Source organism: Microcaecilia unicolor, chromosome 2, assembly GCF_901765095.1.
Source record: "Microcaecilia unicolor chromosome 2, aMicUni1.1, whole genome shotgun sequence".
In the NCBI taxonomy this organism is placed as follows: domain Eukaryota; kingdom Metazoa; phylum Chordata; class Amphibia; order Gymnophiona; family Siphonopidae; genus Microcaecilia; species Microcaecilia unicolor.
This window is the reverse complement of record NC_044032.1, coordinates 585,548,895-585,566,139: the sequence shown is the minus strand read 5'-3', so window position 1 is coordinate 585,566,139 and position 17,245 is coordinate 585,548,895. Positions and strand designations below refer to the sequence as shown.

The 17,245-nt window shown below is 45.2% G+C and overlaps 1 protein-coding gene across 1 annotated transcript in view; it reads left to right on the top strand.

The window, feature by feature from the left end:
* Positions 1-17,245, top strand: part of WDR17 (WD repeat domain 17) — a 272,532-nt gene that overhangs the window by 148,277 nt on the left and 107,010 nt on the right. The window contains exons 12-13 of the mRNA XM_030191530.1: positions 6,497-6,661; positions 13,888-14,090. Coding sequence (XP_030047390.1) covers positions 6,497-6,661; positions 13,888-14,090 — 368 coding nt within the window. The remainder of the gene's footprint in view (positions 1-6,496; positions 6,662-13,887; positions 14,091-17,245) is intronic.

Genomic DNA, 17,245 nt, shown 5'->3' with positions numbered 1-17,245 from the left:
ACTTCTGGTCTTGCTTGCGGCCTGAGTTCCAGTCTTGCTTGCTGCCTGAGTGCCGGTCTCACTGTCTGTTCCTGAGTTCCAATCTCCCCTAGCTTTTGTACCCTGCTGTATCATCTCATCTTTCGTCTTGGAGGTGAACTGTCTGCTGCAGTTGGGCCTACGACTGTAGTCCAAGGGCTCACTACCCCCGATGAAAACAACTTGCGAAGGCCATGAGCTCAACAGAATCACCAGCCTTACAGTTGCTACATCAACTTGCGCTCCAGCTACATCAACCTTCGCTCCAGCTACAGCAGCTATCCAAGGCAGTGCAAAAAAAGGACAGTATTCAAGGGCCAGATGTAGCACCATTGACAGCTGCCATCCCTGTTGTGGAACCTGGACCGGCCGCTCTCCCTTGTGGTGTATGGATTCTTGCTGCACCACCTCCTCACTTTGATGGAAACCACAAGACGTGCTGGGGATTCCTGAATCAATGTCAAATTGTATTCAAATTAGAAGCTAGAGACTTTATATCTGATAGGGCCAAGGAGGCCTACATCATTTCCCTCCTTACTGGTCCTGCCCTTGCGTGGGCCTCAGCTATCTGATAGTGAAATGAGCCTATACTGAATAACCTGGCAGAGTTTCTGATCCAGTTTTGTAGGATTTTTGAGGATCTTGGTAAAGCTACTTCATCAGCCATGGAGCTTCTGAACCAACGACAGGGAGCCCAGACCATCGGAGATTATGCTATTCAGTTCCGAACACTAGCAGCTGAAGTAGACTGAAATAATGAGAGCCTAGCTGCTGTGTTCTGGGAAGGGGTGTCTGCCTCGATCAAGGATGGGCTAGCCAGGCATGAACTCCCCACAAATCTAGACGATTTGATTCTTCTATGTATATAAGTGGATATCCTTTTCCATGAATGAGCTTTGGAGCATCAGGCTAGTCGCAGACTATTTTGGTTGGCTTCTACATTTTGCAAGTGAATCGGTTGGGGTTTTCATAACAGGACAAGATATGGAGACGAGCACAGAATCTGTGCTTATATTGCGGTGGAAAGGGGCACTATGCCTGACAATGCCCAAAGAATCTGGGAAACCCGTAGGTCTAATTCTGGCCGGGGAGGCAGGACAGAGATCTTCCCCACAAACTTCCCGGTCACAGTTACTGGTTCCAGTCGCCATTGCTTTGGAGCCTGAATTCTTCTCTGAGGCATTTATAGATTCTGAGGCGGGAGGCGACTTTAGAGGTTGGGCAGAACTTACCCCAAGTCTACCACGACTATGCGGATGTGTTCTCTAAGTAACAGGTGGAGACACTCTCACCTCATTGAAGTTATGACTGCCCATTGAACTGCTGCCTGGGACCCCCCCCCCCCCCCCCTACCCGGTATATTGGCATGTATATTCAGGTATTCTAAACATTCATATATAGTGCCTATGTTTTAGAATTGCTCCCTATACATATAACTAGCTCTGTGGAATATGTAAGTATAATTTATACATGTAAGTATGAATGTGCATATACTTAGAATATCTGAATATAAAGGTCTATATGGATATATTATACATTTGGCTCAGATGGCTCAAATTATATCTGATTTTCTCACATCTTTGTCAAACAGATAATCTATATGTGTAGAGGCCAAATAGCACCTATACACAGTGCTTTTTTTGTGCTGGTACGGCGTACCGGCACCTTTTTTTGTAGGTCCCCGACCCAGTCCCCACCTGCCTACCAGCTCCGTGTCGACGACCCTCTTCTCCTGCCACCCGGCACCGTGACCCAGCCTTTAAAAAAATCTACAAAGCGGTGGAGCGGTGCCTCGCGTCTGCCTGTAAAAGAAGAAAAATCGCCTCGTTGGCCGGCCTTCCCTCACTGTGTCCCGCCCTCTGATGTAACTTCCTATTTCCGCAAGGGCGGAACACAGGGAAGGCCGTCCGACGAGGCAATTTTTCTTCTTTTACAGGCAGACGCAAGGCACCGCTCCACCGCTTTGTAGATTTTTTTAAAGGCTGGGTCACGGTGCCGGGTGGCAGGAGAAGAGGGTCGTCGACACGGAGCTGGTAGCAGGTGGGGACTAGGTCGAGGAGGGGGGCTCAGATGGGTATGGGTGGCTGGAGGGAGGGGGAGCATGGAAACGAGGAGAGTCGCTGGACATGGGTGGAGGGCAGGGGGAATGGGGGTTGCTGGCCATGGGTGGATGGCAGGGGAGGGCAGGGGGACAGGAGGGTCGCTGGACATGGGTGGATGGCAGGGGGAAGAGAGAATCGCTGGACATGGGTGGATGGCAGGGAGGACGGTGGGGGGGTCGCTGGACATAGGTGGATGGCAGGGGAGAGCAGAGAGGACAGGAGTGTTGCTGGACATGGGTGGATGGTGGGGGGAAGAGAATCGCTGGACATGGGTGGATGGCAGGGGGGATGGGGGTTGCTGGACATGGGTGAAGGGCAGGGGGGACGGGGGCGTTGCTGGACATGGGTGGATGGCAGGGGAGGGAAGGGGGAACAGGAGGGTCGCTGGACATGGGTGCATGGCAGGGGGAAGAGAGAATCGCTGGACATGGGTGGATGGCAGGGGGGACGGGGGGTTGCTGGACATGGGTGGAGGGCAGGGGGGACAGGAGGGTCGCTGGACATGGGTGAATGGCAGGGGGAAGAGAGAATCGCTGGACATGAGTGGATGGCAGGGGGGACGGGGGGGTTGCTGGACATTGGTGGATGGAGGGCAGGGGAGAGGAGGGCTGCTAGAAATGGGTGGATGGAGGAGAGGGAAGAGTGAGGAAGGAGATGAGATGAGGGAAAAGGAAGAGAGGAGAAAAACTGCACATGGATGTAGAAAATAGGCAGAAGCTGGATCCACTGGACAGTCAAGTCTGCGGAGGACCCAGCTTTTACTTACGGATGTAGGGCAAGAAATGAAGAAGAAAGGAGGAAAGTAAAGAAATAAATGGAAAGGAAGCCCTGGAAATGGAGTTAAGAGGACAGATAGCAGCAGAATCAGATACTGAGCCAGCGTGATCAGAAAAACAAAGTCACCACACAACAAAGGTAGAAAAAAAAATCATTTTATTTTCATTTTAGTGTCTGGAATATGTCCAATTTCAGAATTTGCATCTGCTGTCTTATTTTGCACTGGGTATACTGGAGCCGTAACAGCTTACAGAAATTATTTATAATGAAATAAAATCACGTTATTTTTTTCTCCTATACTAGTATAATATTTTCAATGATGTCTGCTTATATGCGCTATGGCTGGTATAAGGGATGTGGCAAGTGTGGGTGTGGCTACAATGGGTAGAGTCATATGTGGTGACTCCGCCCACAATGAGTACCGGCACCTTTTTTTCTACAAAAAAAGCACTGCCTATACATATAATTTATACATATTTATGACCCCGCACTGCTCTCTATATACATATACAAGACACCTACTTATAGAATTGCCTTCTATATGACTACAAAGACCATGAGCATTTGAATCTTGTCCTCGGAAAGAAATGCTCTGAAAAAACATTGGTCTCCCACTGCAACAGCACACCGGTCTATTTGACCAAAGCCATTGCAGCATTTGATAGTATTACAGAACTCCAGAAAAGCACATTGTCAGCAGGCACAAACATGTACATGTACATAGGTATGCAATGCCAGTCTTCCCACTTTCACATTTTTGACATTCTACTGACTAAAAAATACTCTTCAAAATGCATTAAAATAGAAGTTAGTGTCAAAATGCATTAAAATAGAAGTTATTTTCGCTCTGTCCCAGAGGCTATCAGTGTCATAAAGATGCATATTGAAAATGGAAAAATTAGACTGATATATGAGTGAAATAAAGCTGATAATAAATTCTACCATTTATAGGGAGTTAATGTGACCTTCCTGAAATACACAGGGCCTTTCAGTCACTTTTCTTCAATATAGAATGTGAATATTTTTGTGTGTTGACCTCAATCTTTTTACTGGCCGTTTTTTTAAATCCTAAATTAGGATACATTGAGCTTTATAGTGCCATATATTTGATAAGATATGGAGGTGTAAATATTGCATGTGTGCCTCTTACTGGATTTACACGTTATGTATTTTGCATTTAAACTCTGCTTAGTTCCACCTCTGGGAATGCCCACAAAAGTGCACATAGGATTGCTGTTGATGCATAGTTTTATATGTTTTAGAAACGGCTCATTCCATGTATAAAACCTGCTTTTTAAATACCATTTCCAGCTAAATTAGCCTTGGACATTCAATACCGGCCCATGTTCAGGCACCAGCATTGAATATCAGGGCCTGAATGGACTGGAGCTAGTCGCCAGAACTTAGCAGATCTTGGCCGATATTCAGCTGGGACCCACATAAGATACTTACACAGATTCTGGCAGAATATCAGCTGGGACCTGCATACGTGGAGTCCACATACCCCCCCCCCCCCCCCCCACACAAGTACCATTCAATTCCACCACCGTCCCCCCTTGAGCATCATCTGATCCCCCTCCCTCCTTCTGAGCCCCAGTAGGCCCCCCCAGGTCCTGCCTACCAGTCCTGGTGGTCTAGTTGTCCTTGGGGCAGGAATGAACCCCAGTTGCTCTTGCTCCTTACCGTTCCTAGGTGAAAGTAACCACCACAACCTCTATGATAGTGTTGCAGTATTAACAGTAGTCAGAAGTGTACCAAGAACAGGGCAGTGGGGGTGGTCCATCCCAAGTACAGGCAGCAAGTGAGTGCGAGGAGCAGGCGTGTGGCTGTCAGTTCTGCCGGTCCCCTGCCCCCTTTAACATTACTTCCTGTTCTGGGGCAGGGGACTGGCAGAGCCGACAACCGCTTGCCTGCTCTGTACACCCCCTTGCAGGTAGGAAAGGTCTGGTGATGTGTGCGAGAGGGGGGTGCAGCGGTGACCTGTCCTGGGTAGCGAACAGGCTAGGAATACTACCGCTGGAGGTCATGGCTGCCATTTTCGCGTAAGAACTCTGAGGGAGAGGCGCTCCTGCCACAAGGACTAGTAGACCTCCAGGGCCTTCTGGAGCCTAGAGGGCAGAATGGAGGATCAGATGGTACTCATGGAGGCGGGAGGGATTTTGTTTTTACTTTACTCCTCACAATGTAACCATAATCGAGTTGTAACAAATTGTACTTCCATCAATACAATGTATTGTAAGCCACACTGAACCTGCAAATAGGTGGGAAAATGTGGGATACAAATGCAATAAATAAATAATAAAAATAAATAACTAACAGCTATGCTGGTGTGAGCCAGTGTTCAGAGTTTGCAACCGCACAGTTAACTTGGCAAAGTTAGAACTACTATTTATGTGGTCCTACTTTCCTGGTTAGCTCTGTGGGCGCTGGCAGTGACTATAGCTGGCACCCACATAACTCCTGACTCCTTCCAATCGCCACCTTCTCTTGGCCACTTTCATCATGGCTAGTTTGTGCTAGTATTCAGCGGCACTGCCTAGTGAAGTGCTGCTGAATATTGGTGGCTTGACCTCCCTCTTAAATCACTGAATATCAGGACCTAAATCAGTTTCAAGAATTAAGTTTTAGGGGTGTCCTTTTACTAAGGTGCGCTGAAAAATGAGCTGCGGTAGTGTAGGCGTGTGTTTTGGGCATGCACAGATCCATTTTTCAGCTTGCCTGCAAAAAATGCCTTTTTAAACAATTTTTCAGAAAATTGACGTGTGGCAAAATAAAAATTGCTGTGTGTCCATTTTGGGTCTGAGACCTTACCGTCAGCCATTGACTTAGCAGTAAGGTCTCTCGCATTAACTGTACGGTAATCGCCTACATGCATCAAATCAGAGTTACTGCCCGGTTTTCGTCATGCACCAAAACATAAAATATATTTTCTGGCGTGCATAGCAGACGCACCTAAAAAATGAAATTACTGCATGGACCATGTGGTAGCAGGTGGTAACTCCGAATTGGCGCACGTTGGCTTAGTAAAAGGGCTTCTTAAATTTTAAGATGGTAAATTAATGGGGCAGTTCTTAGGCTTGCTTACCCTATCTACATTATACACATGAGACTTTCTGTTTGAAAAATTAAGTACATAAGTGTTGCTGTACTGGGACAGACCGAAGGTCCATCAAGCCCAGTATCCTGTTTCCAACAGTGGCCAATCCAGGTCACAAGTACCTGGCAAGATCCCAAAACAGTACAATACATTTTATGCTGTTTATCCCAGAAATAAGCAGTGGATTTTCCCAAGTCCATTTCAATAATGGTTTATGGGCATTTCTTTTAGGATTGGTAGGAAATTTGGGTGCTTTAAATCAAGTTTAAAGTACCAACACGATACGTGTTTTGATGCCAAAGTGAAATGCCCATGATTATTTCCTCATCCCTAGCCTAAACCCCATCCCTTTACTCTTGCTGTTTTCAGATAAGTTTTTAGAGTTAGGTAAACACCAGTTTAATTGCCATAAAAGGTTTGAAAATTACTCTCTCAATGCTAAATTGTTTTTTTAGCGATAAGGCGTTTGAGTTTAATTGAACATTCTATTGCCATTTTTCAGGGACATGATAGCTACTGGTTGTGAGGACAAAAATGTCCGTGTCTATTACTTAGCAACTAGCTCCGATCAGCCCCTGAAGGTTTTTACTGGGCACACTGCCAAAGTGTTTCATGTCAGATGGTCTCCTCTGAGGGAAGGAATCCTTTGCAGTGGCTCCGACGATGGGTATGTTTTCCTGTATTTTCACTTTATTCCATAACTAGCTATGGTTTAAAATATGGAAGAATAAATGTTTTGGTTATGTTTTTATTTATTTTGATCATAGTGTTTAATTTTATCTTTTGTGCTCTTATAACTTAACATAAGAATACTACACTGAGTCAGACCAATGGTCCATCTTGCCCAGTATCCTGCTTCCAACAGTGACAAGGTCTAAAGCACCTGGCAGAAACCCAATTAGTAGCAACCTTCCATGCTACCAATCCCAGGGCAAGCAGTGGCTTCCCCTATGTCCATCTCGTGAGTACATAAATGTTGCCATACTGGGACAGACCGAAGGTCCATCAAGCCCAGTATCCTGTTTTCCAACAGTGGCCAATCCAGGACACAAGTACCTGTCAGGATCCCAGAATGGTACAATACATTTTATGTTGCTTATCCTAGAAATAAGCAGTGGATTTTCCCCAAGTCCAATTTAATAATGATCTATGGACTTTTCCTTTAGGAAGCCGTCCAAACCTTTTTTAAACCCCGCTAAGCTAACTGCTTTTACTACATTCTCTGGAAACGAATTCCAGAGTTTAATTACACGAGTGAAGAAATATTTTCTCCAATTCGTTTTAAATTTACTACTTTGTAGCTTCATTGCATGCCCCCTAGTTCTTGTATTTTTGGAAAAAGTAAACAAGCGATTCACGTCTACTCGTTCCGCTCCACTCAGTATTTTAATATGCCTCTATCATATCTCCCCTCAGCCGTCTTTTCTCCAAGCTGAAGAGCCCAAGCCATCCCAGCCTGTCTTCATACAGAAGTCATCCCATCCCCTTTATCATTTTCGTCGCCCTTCTCTGTATCTTTTCTAATTCCACTATATCTTTTTTGAGATGTGATGACCAGAATTGCACACAGTATTCAAGGTGCAGTCGCACCATGGAGTGATACAAAGGCATTATTACATCCTTGTTTTTATTTTCCATTCCTTTCCTAATAACTCCTAACATTCTATTTGCTTTCTTTGCTTGCTCAGCACACTCAGCAGAGGGTTTCAAAGTATCGTCAACGATAACAGACTATGGACTTTACCTCCAGGAATTTGTCCAATCCTTTTTTTAAACCCAGATATGCTAACTGCTGTTATCACATCCTTTAACAGCGAGTTCCAGAGCTTAACTATTCTTTGAGTATTTCCGTGTAAATTTATTGTGTCCCCTACTCTTTGTACTTTTTTGAAAGAGTGAAAAATCAATTCACTTCTACCCGTTCTACCTCAATCATATTCCCCCTCAGCTCTCTTTTTTTTTTCCAAGCTGAAGAACCCTAACCTCTTCAGCCTTTCTTCATATGGGAGGAGTTCCATGGGCTGTTTAAGAGAGGTGTGAATGCTCTGGGGGGAGGAGTTTTGGGAGGGAGTGTTTTGTTTTTGTTACATTTGTACCCCGCGTTTTCCCACTCATGGCAGGCTCAATGCGGCTTACATGGGGCAATGGAGGGTTAAGTGACTTGCCCAGAGTCACAAGGAGCTGCCTGTGCCTGAAGTGGGAATCAAACTCAGTTCCCCAGGACCAAAGTCCACCACCCTAACCACTAGGACACTCCTCCACAGTGGATGCTCTTGGGAGGGTTCTTTGGGATTAGGTTGGTTTCTCTGGGGGGGGGGGCAGCTGTAGGAAGGGGCTAGATGATCTGGGATGGTAGGCAAAGTTAAACTCCCCCCTCCCCCCAAAAAAAAAAAAAAAATATTCAGCCTGCAGCCCAGTTAGCTAACTGGGTTGCAGACTGATTAAAAATGTGCTGGCCAATATTCAAAATGATTTAATTGGCCAGAAACAGCAACTGACAAGTTAAATCACTTGGAGCTATCTGTTTCAACGGCACTTAACTGAAAATTAGAGATTAGCGCTTAAGTGAAAAACCCTATTTTGGTGATATTCAGGGGGGTGGAATCAGCAATTGGCTTCTTAAGTGCTGATATTCAGAATGCAGGCACATAAACAGGGAAAATACTGCAAAAGATTGGAACATATTGCAGCGATAGCTGTTACTGCATGCTAACTGCTCGTTAAGGACTAGATTCTATTTATGGCACCTGAAAAATCCGCATGGAAGAAAAATACACCTAGGCGTAAATATAATAGAATAGGCCTAAATTTCTGTCGGTTTATAGAATTCACCGAGCATCCGTCCGCGTGACTAAATTTAGTCATGGGCAGTTAACACCAAGTGACGCTTAAATTAGGCACGGACCGGGTGTATTGTATAACAATGCACATAGACTTTAGAAATGCTCATGATCTGCCCATTGCATGCCCATGTTACAGAATACGCTTAGTAAGTAGTGCATGTAAATCCTAATTAATGTCAGTGCTGATAATTGGTTAACATCCAGTTATCAGCGCTGATTAACCAATTAAGTTATGCGCATTGTTATGGAATACACTTCGATTTCTGTGCAGAAGTTTCGGCGCAATATCTAGAATCCAGGGGTGAGTGCTTAACACCATTTAGTAAAAGAGCCCATAATTAGGTGCTCTAATTTTTGTATTCATACTGTTAAATGTGTACAATTTTATACTGGCCTGCCTGAGCATGTATAACACTGTTCTTAGACATAAGACATAAACATCGCCACACTGGGACAGACCAAAGGTCCATCTAGCCCAGCACCCTGTCTCCGACAGTGGCCAATCCAGGTCACAATCACCCGACAAGATCCACGGAGCAAAGCATTTTGCACTGCTTGTCTCATCCAGGAGATTTTTTAGAGGGTCACAAAGTGCTTCCTTTTCTAAGCATAGGTATGCTTCTGTGGCTAGCCAGCCTTCTCAGGCTCCACCCCCAGCGCATTCGTTCTTGTCAACAGCATGTGCCCAAGGCCCCTGCTGCTCCACAGCAAAAGCAAGGGGACTGGCTTTTGACTTGCTCTAGCAAAGCATAGCCGCCATAAAGATGTCTGTGCCGGACAACTCGCCAGTTGGGGGGAGGTTAAAAGTTTTTCACCAAAGGTGGCCTCTCATAACCAAATAGTCCAGCTAGGATACACCCTCAGTTTGGTATCCAAACCTCCAAATTGCCCACCGAGAGCTCATTCATTCAGTTCTCAACACAAGCAGGTACTTGCAGAGGAACTCTCCGCCCTTCTAAAGGCCCATGCGGTCAAACCCATTCCACCAGGGGATGCGTCCCATTCTAGATCTAAAGGCCCTGAACAAATTCCTAGTCCGAGAATAGTTCAGGATGGTTTCCCTGGGCACCCTTCTTCCCATGATTCAAGAAGACGATTGGCTATGCTCTGTGGACTTAAAGGATTCATATACACACATCTCGATACTTCTATCTCACCCATGGTGCATCTTCACATGAGATCTGCTTAATGGACCCTTGCTTTTCAGTGGTATCAAGCCATGGGAAGTCTGGAGGATGTCATCCAAGTGTCCCCTGTGCTTGTATGCTCTCTTCAGTGGTGGACAATTCTGTTCAATCTGACCTTGGGACTACTATTTCAAATTCCCCAGCCACTAAAAGTTCTGACGACGGATGCATCACTCCTGGTGTGGGGGACTCGTGTAGATGGGCTTTACACTCAAGGAGCCTGGTCCCTCCAGCTAAAGGATCTTCAAATCAATCTTCTGGAGCACTGAGTGATCTGGAACTTTCTAAAGACTTTCAGAGATTGGCTGTCCAACCAAATTATCATAGTTCAAACAGACAATCAGGTTGCAACGTATTACACCGACAAGCAGGGGGGCACCGGATCTCACCCTCTGTGTCAGGAAGTCGTCCAGATGTGGCTCTGGGCACGCTGTTATCAGGATTGCTGAGATGTCAGGATTGTTAGACATACTTAGATTAATATGAAACCAGCTTCTGATAACTCCCCCCTCCCTCAGGAATCCCTGAGGATAGCAGATGGACCAAATGTTGCCCAGCTGCCCGCTAGCCCTTTTGTTTCTCAAGTACCCCTAATTAACACACCTTTGTTCTCAGGGAGCATTGGTCCATCTGCCATCCTCAGGGATTCCTGAGGGAGGGGGGAGTTATCAGAAGCTGGTTTCATATTAATCTAAGAATGTCCAGCAATCCTGACATCTCAGCAATCCTGACAGCTGTCACGGCATGTTTTTACAAGCCGCTTATCTGGCGGGTGTAAACAACAGCCTGGCCAAAAGACTGAGCAGGATAATGCAACCTCACGAGTGGTCTTTGAATATGGGTGTAGCCCGCAAGATCTTCGAGGCATGGGGCACCCCCTTGGTATATCTTTTTGCCACTCAACTCAATCACAAGGTCCCTCAGTTCTGTTCCAGGCTTCAGGCCCATGACAGGCTAGCATCAGATGCCTTCCTTCTTCATTTGGGGATAGGCATTCTGTATGTGTATCCTCCCAATACTTCTAGTGGGAAAGACTTTGTTGAAACTCAAGCAAGACCGTGGAACCATGATTCTGATTGCGCCCTATTGGCCGCATCAGATTTGGTTCCCTCCTCTTCTGGAATTGTCCTGCAAAGAACCGTGGAGATTGGACTGTTTTCCGACCCTCAACGCTCAGAACAAGGGGTCGCTTCTACATCCCAACCTCCAGTCTCTGACTCTCACAGCCTGGATGTTGAGAGCCTAGTATTCACTTCTTTAGGTCTTTCGGAGGGTGTCTCCAAAGTCTTGCTTGCTTCCAGGAAAGATTCCACTAAGTACTATTCTTTCAAATGGAGGTTGGTTTGCCCTAGATCCTCTTACTTGCCCTACACAGACCGTGCTTGAATAACTTCTACACTTATCAAAGTCTGGTCTCGAGACCAACTCCATAAGGGTTCACCTTAGTGCAATCAGTGCTTATCATCAGTGTGTAGAAGGTGAGCCTATCTCTGGGCAGCCTTTAGTTGTTTGCTTCATGAGAGGTTTGCTTTTGTCAAAGCCCCCATTCAAACCTCCACCAGTGTTATGGGATCTCAACCAGCTGACGAAAGCTCCTTTTGAGCTGCTGAATTCCTGCCATCTGAAGTACTTGAACTGGAAGGTCATTTTCTTGGTGGCTGTTACTTCAGCTCCTAGGGTCAGTGAGCTTCAGGCCTTAATGGTGGATTTTTATTTATTTATTTATTTATTGCACTTGTATCCCACATTTTCCCACCTGTTTGCAGGCTCAATGTGGCTTACAGAGATCTGTTATGGCATTGTCATAATAGAGAAGAAATACAATTGATGTTACAAAGGGATAAAGAAGACAAGAGGATCAGGTTATGCAGCTATACAGTGAGACATTCTGAATAAAGGAGTGTAAGGGGTTGTGTTCTAGTCGTTATGGATTCTCGTGGTAGGCTTTGTTAAAGAGAGAGGTTTTCAAAGCTTTGCGGAAGCTGTTTAGATCGTTGATCGTTTTCAAGTGAGTTTGTAGTGCGTTCCACATCTTCGTGCTCATGTAGGAGAAGCTGGACATATGTGTAAATTTGTATTTGACCCCTTTACAGCTGGGGAAGTGTAGGTTGAGAAAGGTGCGGGAGGATTGTTTGGCATTTCTGGGTGGAAGGTCCACAAGATCTAGCATATAGGTCGGGGCGTCTCCATAAATGATTTTATGTACAATCGTGCATATTTTGAACGTGGTACGTTCTTTCAGTGGGAGCCAGTGTAGGTTCTTTCTTAGGGGTTTTGCACTTTCATATTTTGTTTTTCCGAATACGAGTCTGGCTGCAGTATTCTGGGCTGTCTGGAGTTTCTTGATGGTCTGTTCTTTACAGCCAGCGTAGAGTGAGTTGCAGTAGTCCAGGTGGCTTAGTACCAGGGATTGTATCAGGTTTTGGAAGATGGCCCTTGGGAAGAAAGGTTTTATTCCTTTTACTAAGTTTCATCACAACAGAGTAGTCCCCCTCACGCAGCCTGAGTTCCTGCCGAAGGCGGTGTCAGGAGTTCCATCTGAACCAGTCGATTGTCTTGCCAACATATTTTCCTCGTCCTCGTGCCTACCCTGGCGAAAGCAGCTTGCACATCTTGGATTGCAAGAGATAGTTGCCTTTTACATGGAGTGGACGAAGCCCTTCAGGCAGTCCACCCAGTTATTTGTTTCTTTTAATCCCAACAGGAGTGGAGTCACCATCGGTAAATGCACCATTTCCAGTTGGCTAGCAGATTGCATTTCCTTCGCTTATGCCCAAGCCGGGCTGACTCTGGAGGGTCATGTCACGGCTCATAATGTCAGAGCCATGGCTACATTGGTGGCTCACTTAAAGTCAGCCTCCATTGAAGAGATTTGTAAAGCTGTGACGTGATCTTCAGTCCACACATTCACATCTCATTACTGCCTTGAGCAGGATACCCGACGCGATAGTCAGTTTCGGCAGTCAGTGTTGCAGAATCTGTTTGGGGATTAGAATCCAACTCCACCCTCCTAGGCCCGTTTTGTTTCTGTTCCAGGCTGCACTCTCAGCTAGTTTGTATATAGTTTCAGGTTAATCTATGTTACATCCTCGCCGTTTCGAGGCCCAATTGACCAATGTTTATTGTTTTGGGTGAGCCTGGATGTTAGGGATTCCCCACTTGTGAGAAGAATATAGCCTCGGAGAAAGCAAATATACTTACCTGTACCAGGTATTCTACTAGGACAGCATCCTGCCCACCTTTCCTTTTTCTTATGCTGTTGGATTAAACTGAGGAGCGCGGTTGCGTGACCTGCGGAAAGACACTCCGCGCATGCGTGGTGGGACACAGCATGCGCACCAGAAGGCTCTGGTAAGTTTTTTGCTGTCTGTTATGCCGGTTCCTGGGCCGACGCGGATTTTCGACCCACTAGTGAGAAGACTAAGCTTGCTGTCCTCGGAGAATACCTGCTACAGGTAAGTATCTTCGCTTTAAGCAGATATTCAACCACACTGTTAACCAGTTGAGTGCAGCTGACTATCTAGTGTTAACTTTGCCTGCTCTGCTGTTAATTAATAGTAACTCCTTAAGCCCAGTACCTTATAACTATGTGATGTGTCTTCTGCACTACTGTATATACATCCAAAATGCTATGCAAATAATATATCAGTTCAGTAATATCTGGTTACAAGAAATGTAACCATAAATCTAGTAAAATGCGTAGGCTCTGTAAAATTATGGAAAAGTATATCATCGCATAGATTTTGTTATAAACATTTGGTTTGAATACTAATTAGAAAATATCTCACATTTGTGATCATGTTAGCAGCAATACTGTGCTACTGCTTGACTGATCTAGTCACTTCTTCCTTTGTTTATTTCAGTACTGTAAGAATATGGGATTATACACAAGATGCTTGCATAAGTGTTCTTAGTGGGCATACCTCACCAGTACGTGGGCTGATGTGGAATACAGAAATCCCATACCTATTAATCTCAGGGAGCTGGGACTACACAATCCGAGTGTGGGATACGAGAGATGGCACCTGCCTGGATACAGTCTATGATCATGGGGCAGATGTGTATGGTAAAAACCTTTTAATGTTTTATTTTTAAACTTTATTTTTATCAGTTTTTAATTTGTCTGTCATTTACATCTTTTAACTATACAGTGGTGGAAATAAGTATTTGATCCCTTGCTGATTTTGTAAGTTTGCCCACTGACAAAGACATGAGCAGCCCATAATTGAAGGGTAGGTTATTGGTAACAGTGAGAGATAGCACATCACAAATTAAATCCGGAAAATCACATTGTGGAAAGTATATGAATTTATTTGCATTCTGCAGAGGGAAATAAGTATTTGATCCCCCACCAACCAGTAAGAGATCTGGCCCCTACAGACCAGGTAGATGCTCCAAATCAACTCGTTACCTGCATGACAGACAGCTGTCGGCAATGGTCACCTGTATGAAAGACACCTGTCCACAGACTCAGTGAATCAGTCAGACTCTAACCTCTACAAAATGGCCAAGAGCAAGGAGCTGTCTAAGGATGTCAGGGACAAGATCATACACCTGCACAAGGCTGGAATGGGCTACAAAACCATCAGTAAGACGCTGGGCGAGAAGGAGACAACTGTTGGTGCCATAGTAAGAAAATGGAAGAAGTACAAAATGACTGTCAATCGACAAAGATCTGGGGCTCCACGCAAAATCTCACCTCGTGGGGTATCCTTGATCATGAGGAAGGTTAGAAATCAGCCTACAACTACAAGGGGGGAACTTGTCAATGATCTCAAGGCAGCTGGGACCACTGTCACCACGAAAACCATTGGTAACACATTACGACATAACGGGTTGCAATCCTGCAGTGCCCGCAAGGTCCCCCTGCTCCGGAAGGCACATGTGACGGCCCGTCTGAAGTTTGCCAGTGAACACCTGGATGATGCCGAGAGTGATTGGGAGAAGGTGCTGTGGTCAGATGAGACAAAAATTGAGCTCTTTGGCATGAACTCAACTCGCCGTGTTTGGAGGAAGAGAAATGCTGCCTATGACCCAAAGAACACCGTCCCCACTGTCAAGCATGGAGGTGGAAATGTTATGTTTTGGGGGTGTTTCTCTGCTAAGGGCACAGGACTACTTCACCGCATCAATGGGAGAATGGATGGGGCCATGTACCGTACAATTCTGAGTGACAACCTCCTTCCCTCCGCCAGGGCCTTAAAAATGGGTCGTGGCTGGGTCTTCCAGCACGACAATGACCCAAAACATACAGCCAAGGCAACAAAGGAGTGGCTCAGGAAGAAGCACATTAGGGTCATGGAGTGGCCTAGCCAGTCACCAGACCTTAATCCCATTGAAAACTTATGGAGGGAGCTGAAGCTGCGAGTTGCCAAGCGACAGCCCAGAACTCTTAATGATTTAGAGATGATCTGCAAAGAGGAGTGGACCAAAATTCCTCCTGACGTGTGCAAACCTCATCATCAACTACAGAAGACGTCTGACCGCTGTGCTTGCCAACAAGGGTTTTGCTACCAAGTATTAGGTCTTGTTTGCCAGAGGGATTAAATACTTATTTCCCTCTGCAGAATGCAAATAAATTCATATACTTTCCACAATGTGATTTTCCGGATTTAATTTGTGATGTGCTATCTCTCACTGTTACTAATAACCTACCCTTCAATTATGGGCTGCTCATGTCTTTGTCAGTGGGCAAACTTACAAAATCAGCAAGGGATCAAATACTTATTTCCACCACTGTATACAGTGGTTCACCTCCATTCAAAATATATTTTTCATAGAAAAATGTTTACTGTTCATGTCTTCAAATGTTTTTATTACAGACATTCAAAATCTTGTTGGCTAGTGTTTTAAAGTATGATAACATATTTATGGCATACTAAACACATATACTATGTGATAAAATCCTTATGTGATATACTAATCGTTTACCACTTCTGTTGAGATGATGACATTCTCCGAGGACAGGACAAGCAGGCTTCAATCTTATCACAAGTGGGTGACCCCGATCCGTGTCACCCTTCTGGCTTCTGCTATAGTAAAAAAAAAAGAGGGAGCTTTGTGGTGTGAGCTGCGCTCCACCACACATGAGCAAATATCTTCCCACCCGTTGCGCGAATGCCGTCTCTTCAGTTCTCTTTTTTTCCCGCGTGAGGAGAAGGTGCACTTTTTTTGTCCTCTCCTCACTCGCCCAGTTCTTGAGAACTTTTAAGTGCCTTTCGGCTAATTTTTCTCATTTTCCTTGTGGCTCCTTTATTTGGGCCTTTTTCAAATCTGTCCTTTATTTTCCTTAGTTTTATTTTGCTTCGGTTTCTTTTCTTATTTTTCCATTGTCATTGGGCTGTTTTTATGCCCAGACTTTGGTCGGTTCTTCCCCTTTCTTTTTTCTGTGCCTTGCCCCTTTTTAGGCACTGTCGAGTCATTTTATTTAGCCAATGAGGTTTTCCCATCCATATCCAAGAAGACTCCCAGTGACTTCAAGTGCTGTACCTGGTGCAGTCGAACTATCTTGGGAAAAGACACCCATTCTTGGTGTCTGCACTGTCGTGGGCCTGACCATACCCCTGCTAACTGTGTTCACATAAAGAAGAGGACCCAGGTTTCCCAAGAGACTTATCGAGAGAGAATTTTTGGAACCAAGTCCGGTTCCTCGATGTTGGCATGGGTATAGAGGTCGGAGGCACCGGCATCGGGAGCGTCAGTAGCATGGCTGCTTCGAGAACTTAAACACTGGGAGCAGTGAGACGTCGAGTGGGTCTCCACCTGTCTTGAGGCATCTATATAAATTGGTAATAGTCATATTACTGTTTAGATATCTATAAAGCAGACAGCTGTGTTTTCTACTTGCTGAGAATGCTAATAATAATAATAATGTGCAGAGCTCCACCATCATGTATTCTGGGATGCAGACATCTCACAGTGGGACTTCAACGGTCAGTACCATTAGACCCACCCGTTGTCAGGGATCTTCACCGCAAGTTGATGCTTCCCTTGCAAAGGGTCAAGCCCTTAGGAACAGATACTGTTTTCTTATGAAGAATCCTCAGAAGGGAGCTTTGGACTGTTTCCTATCTAAATAGATACTTTTGTTCTGTTTTCACAGAAGAAAATCCTGGAGCAGGACCACGACTGACTGGCAAAACTACATGTGAGATTGAAGTGGATATAGCACCGTTCATGGAAGAGAGTGTGTATGAACAACTTAAACATCTAAAGGTGGAC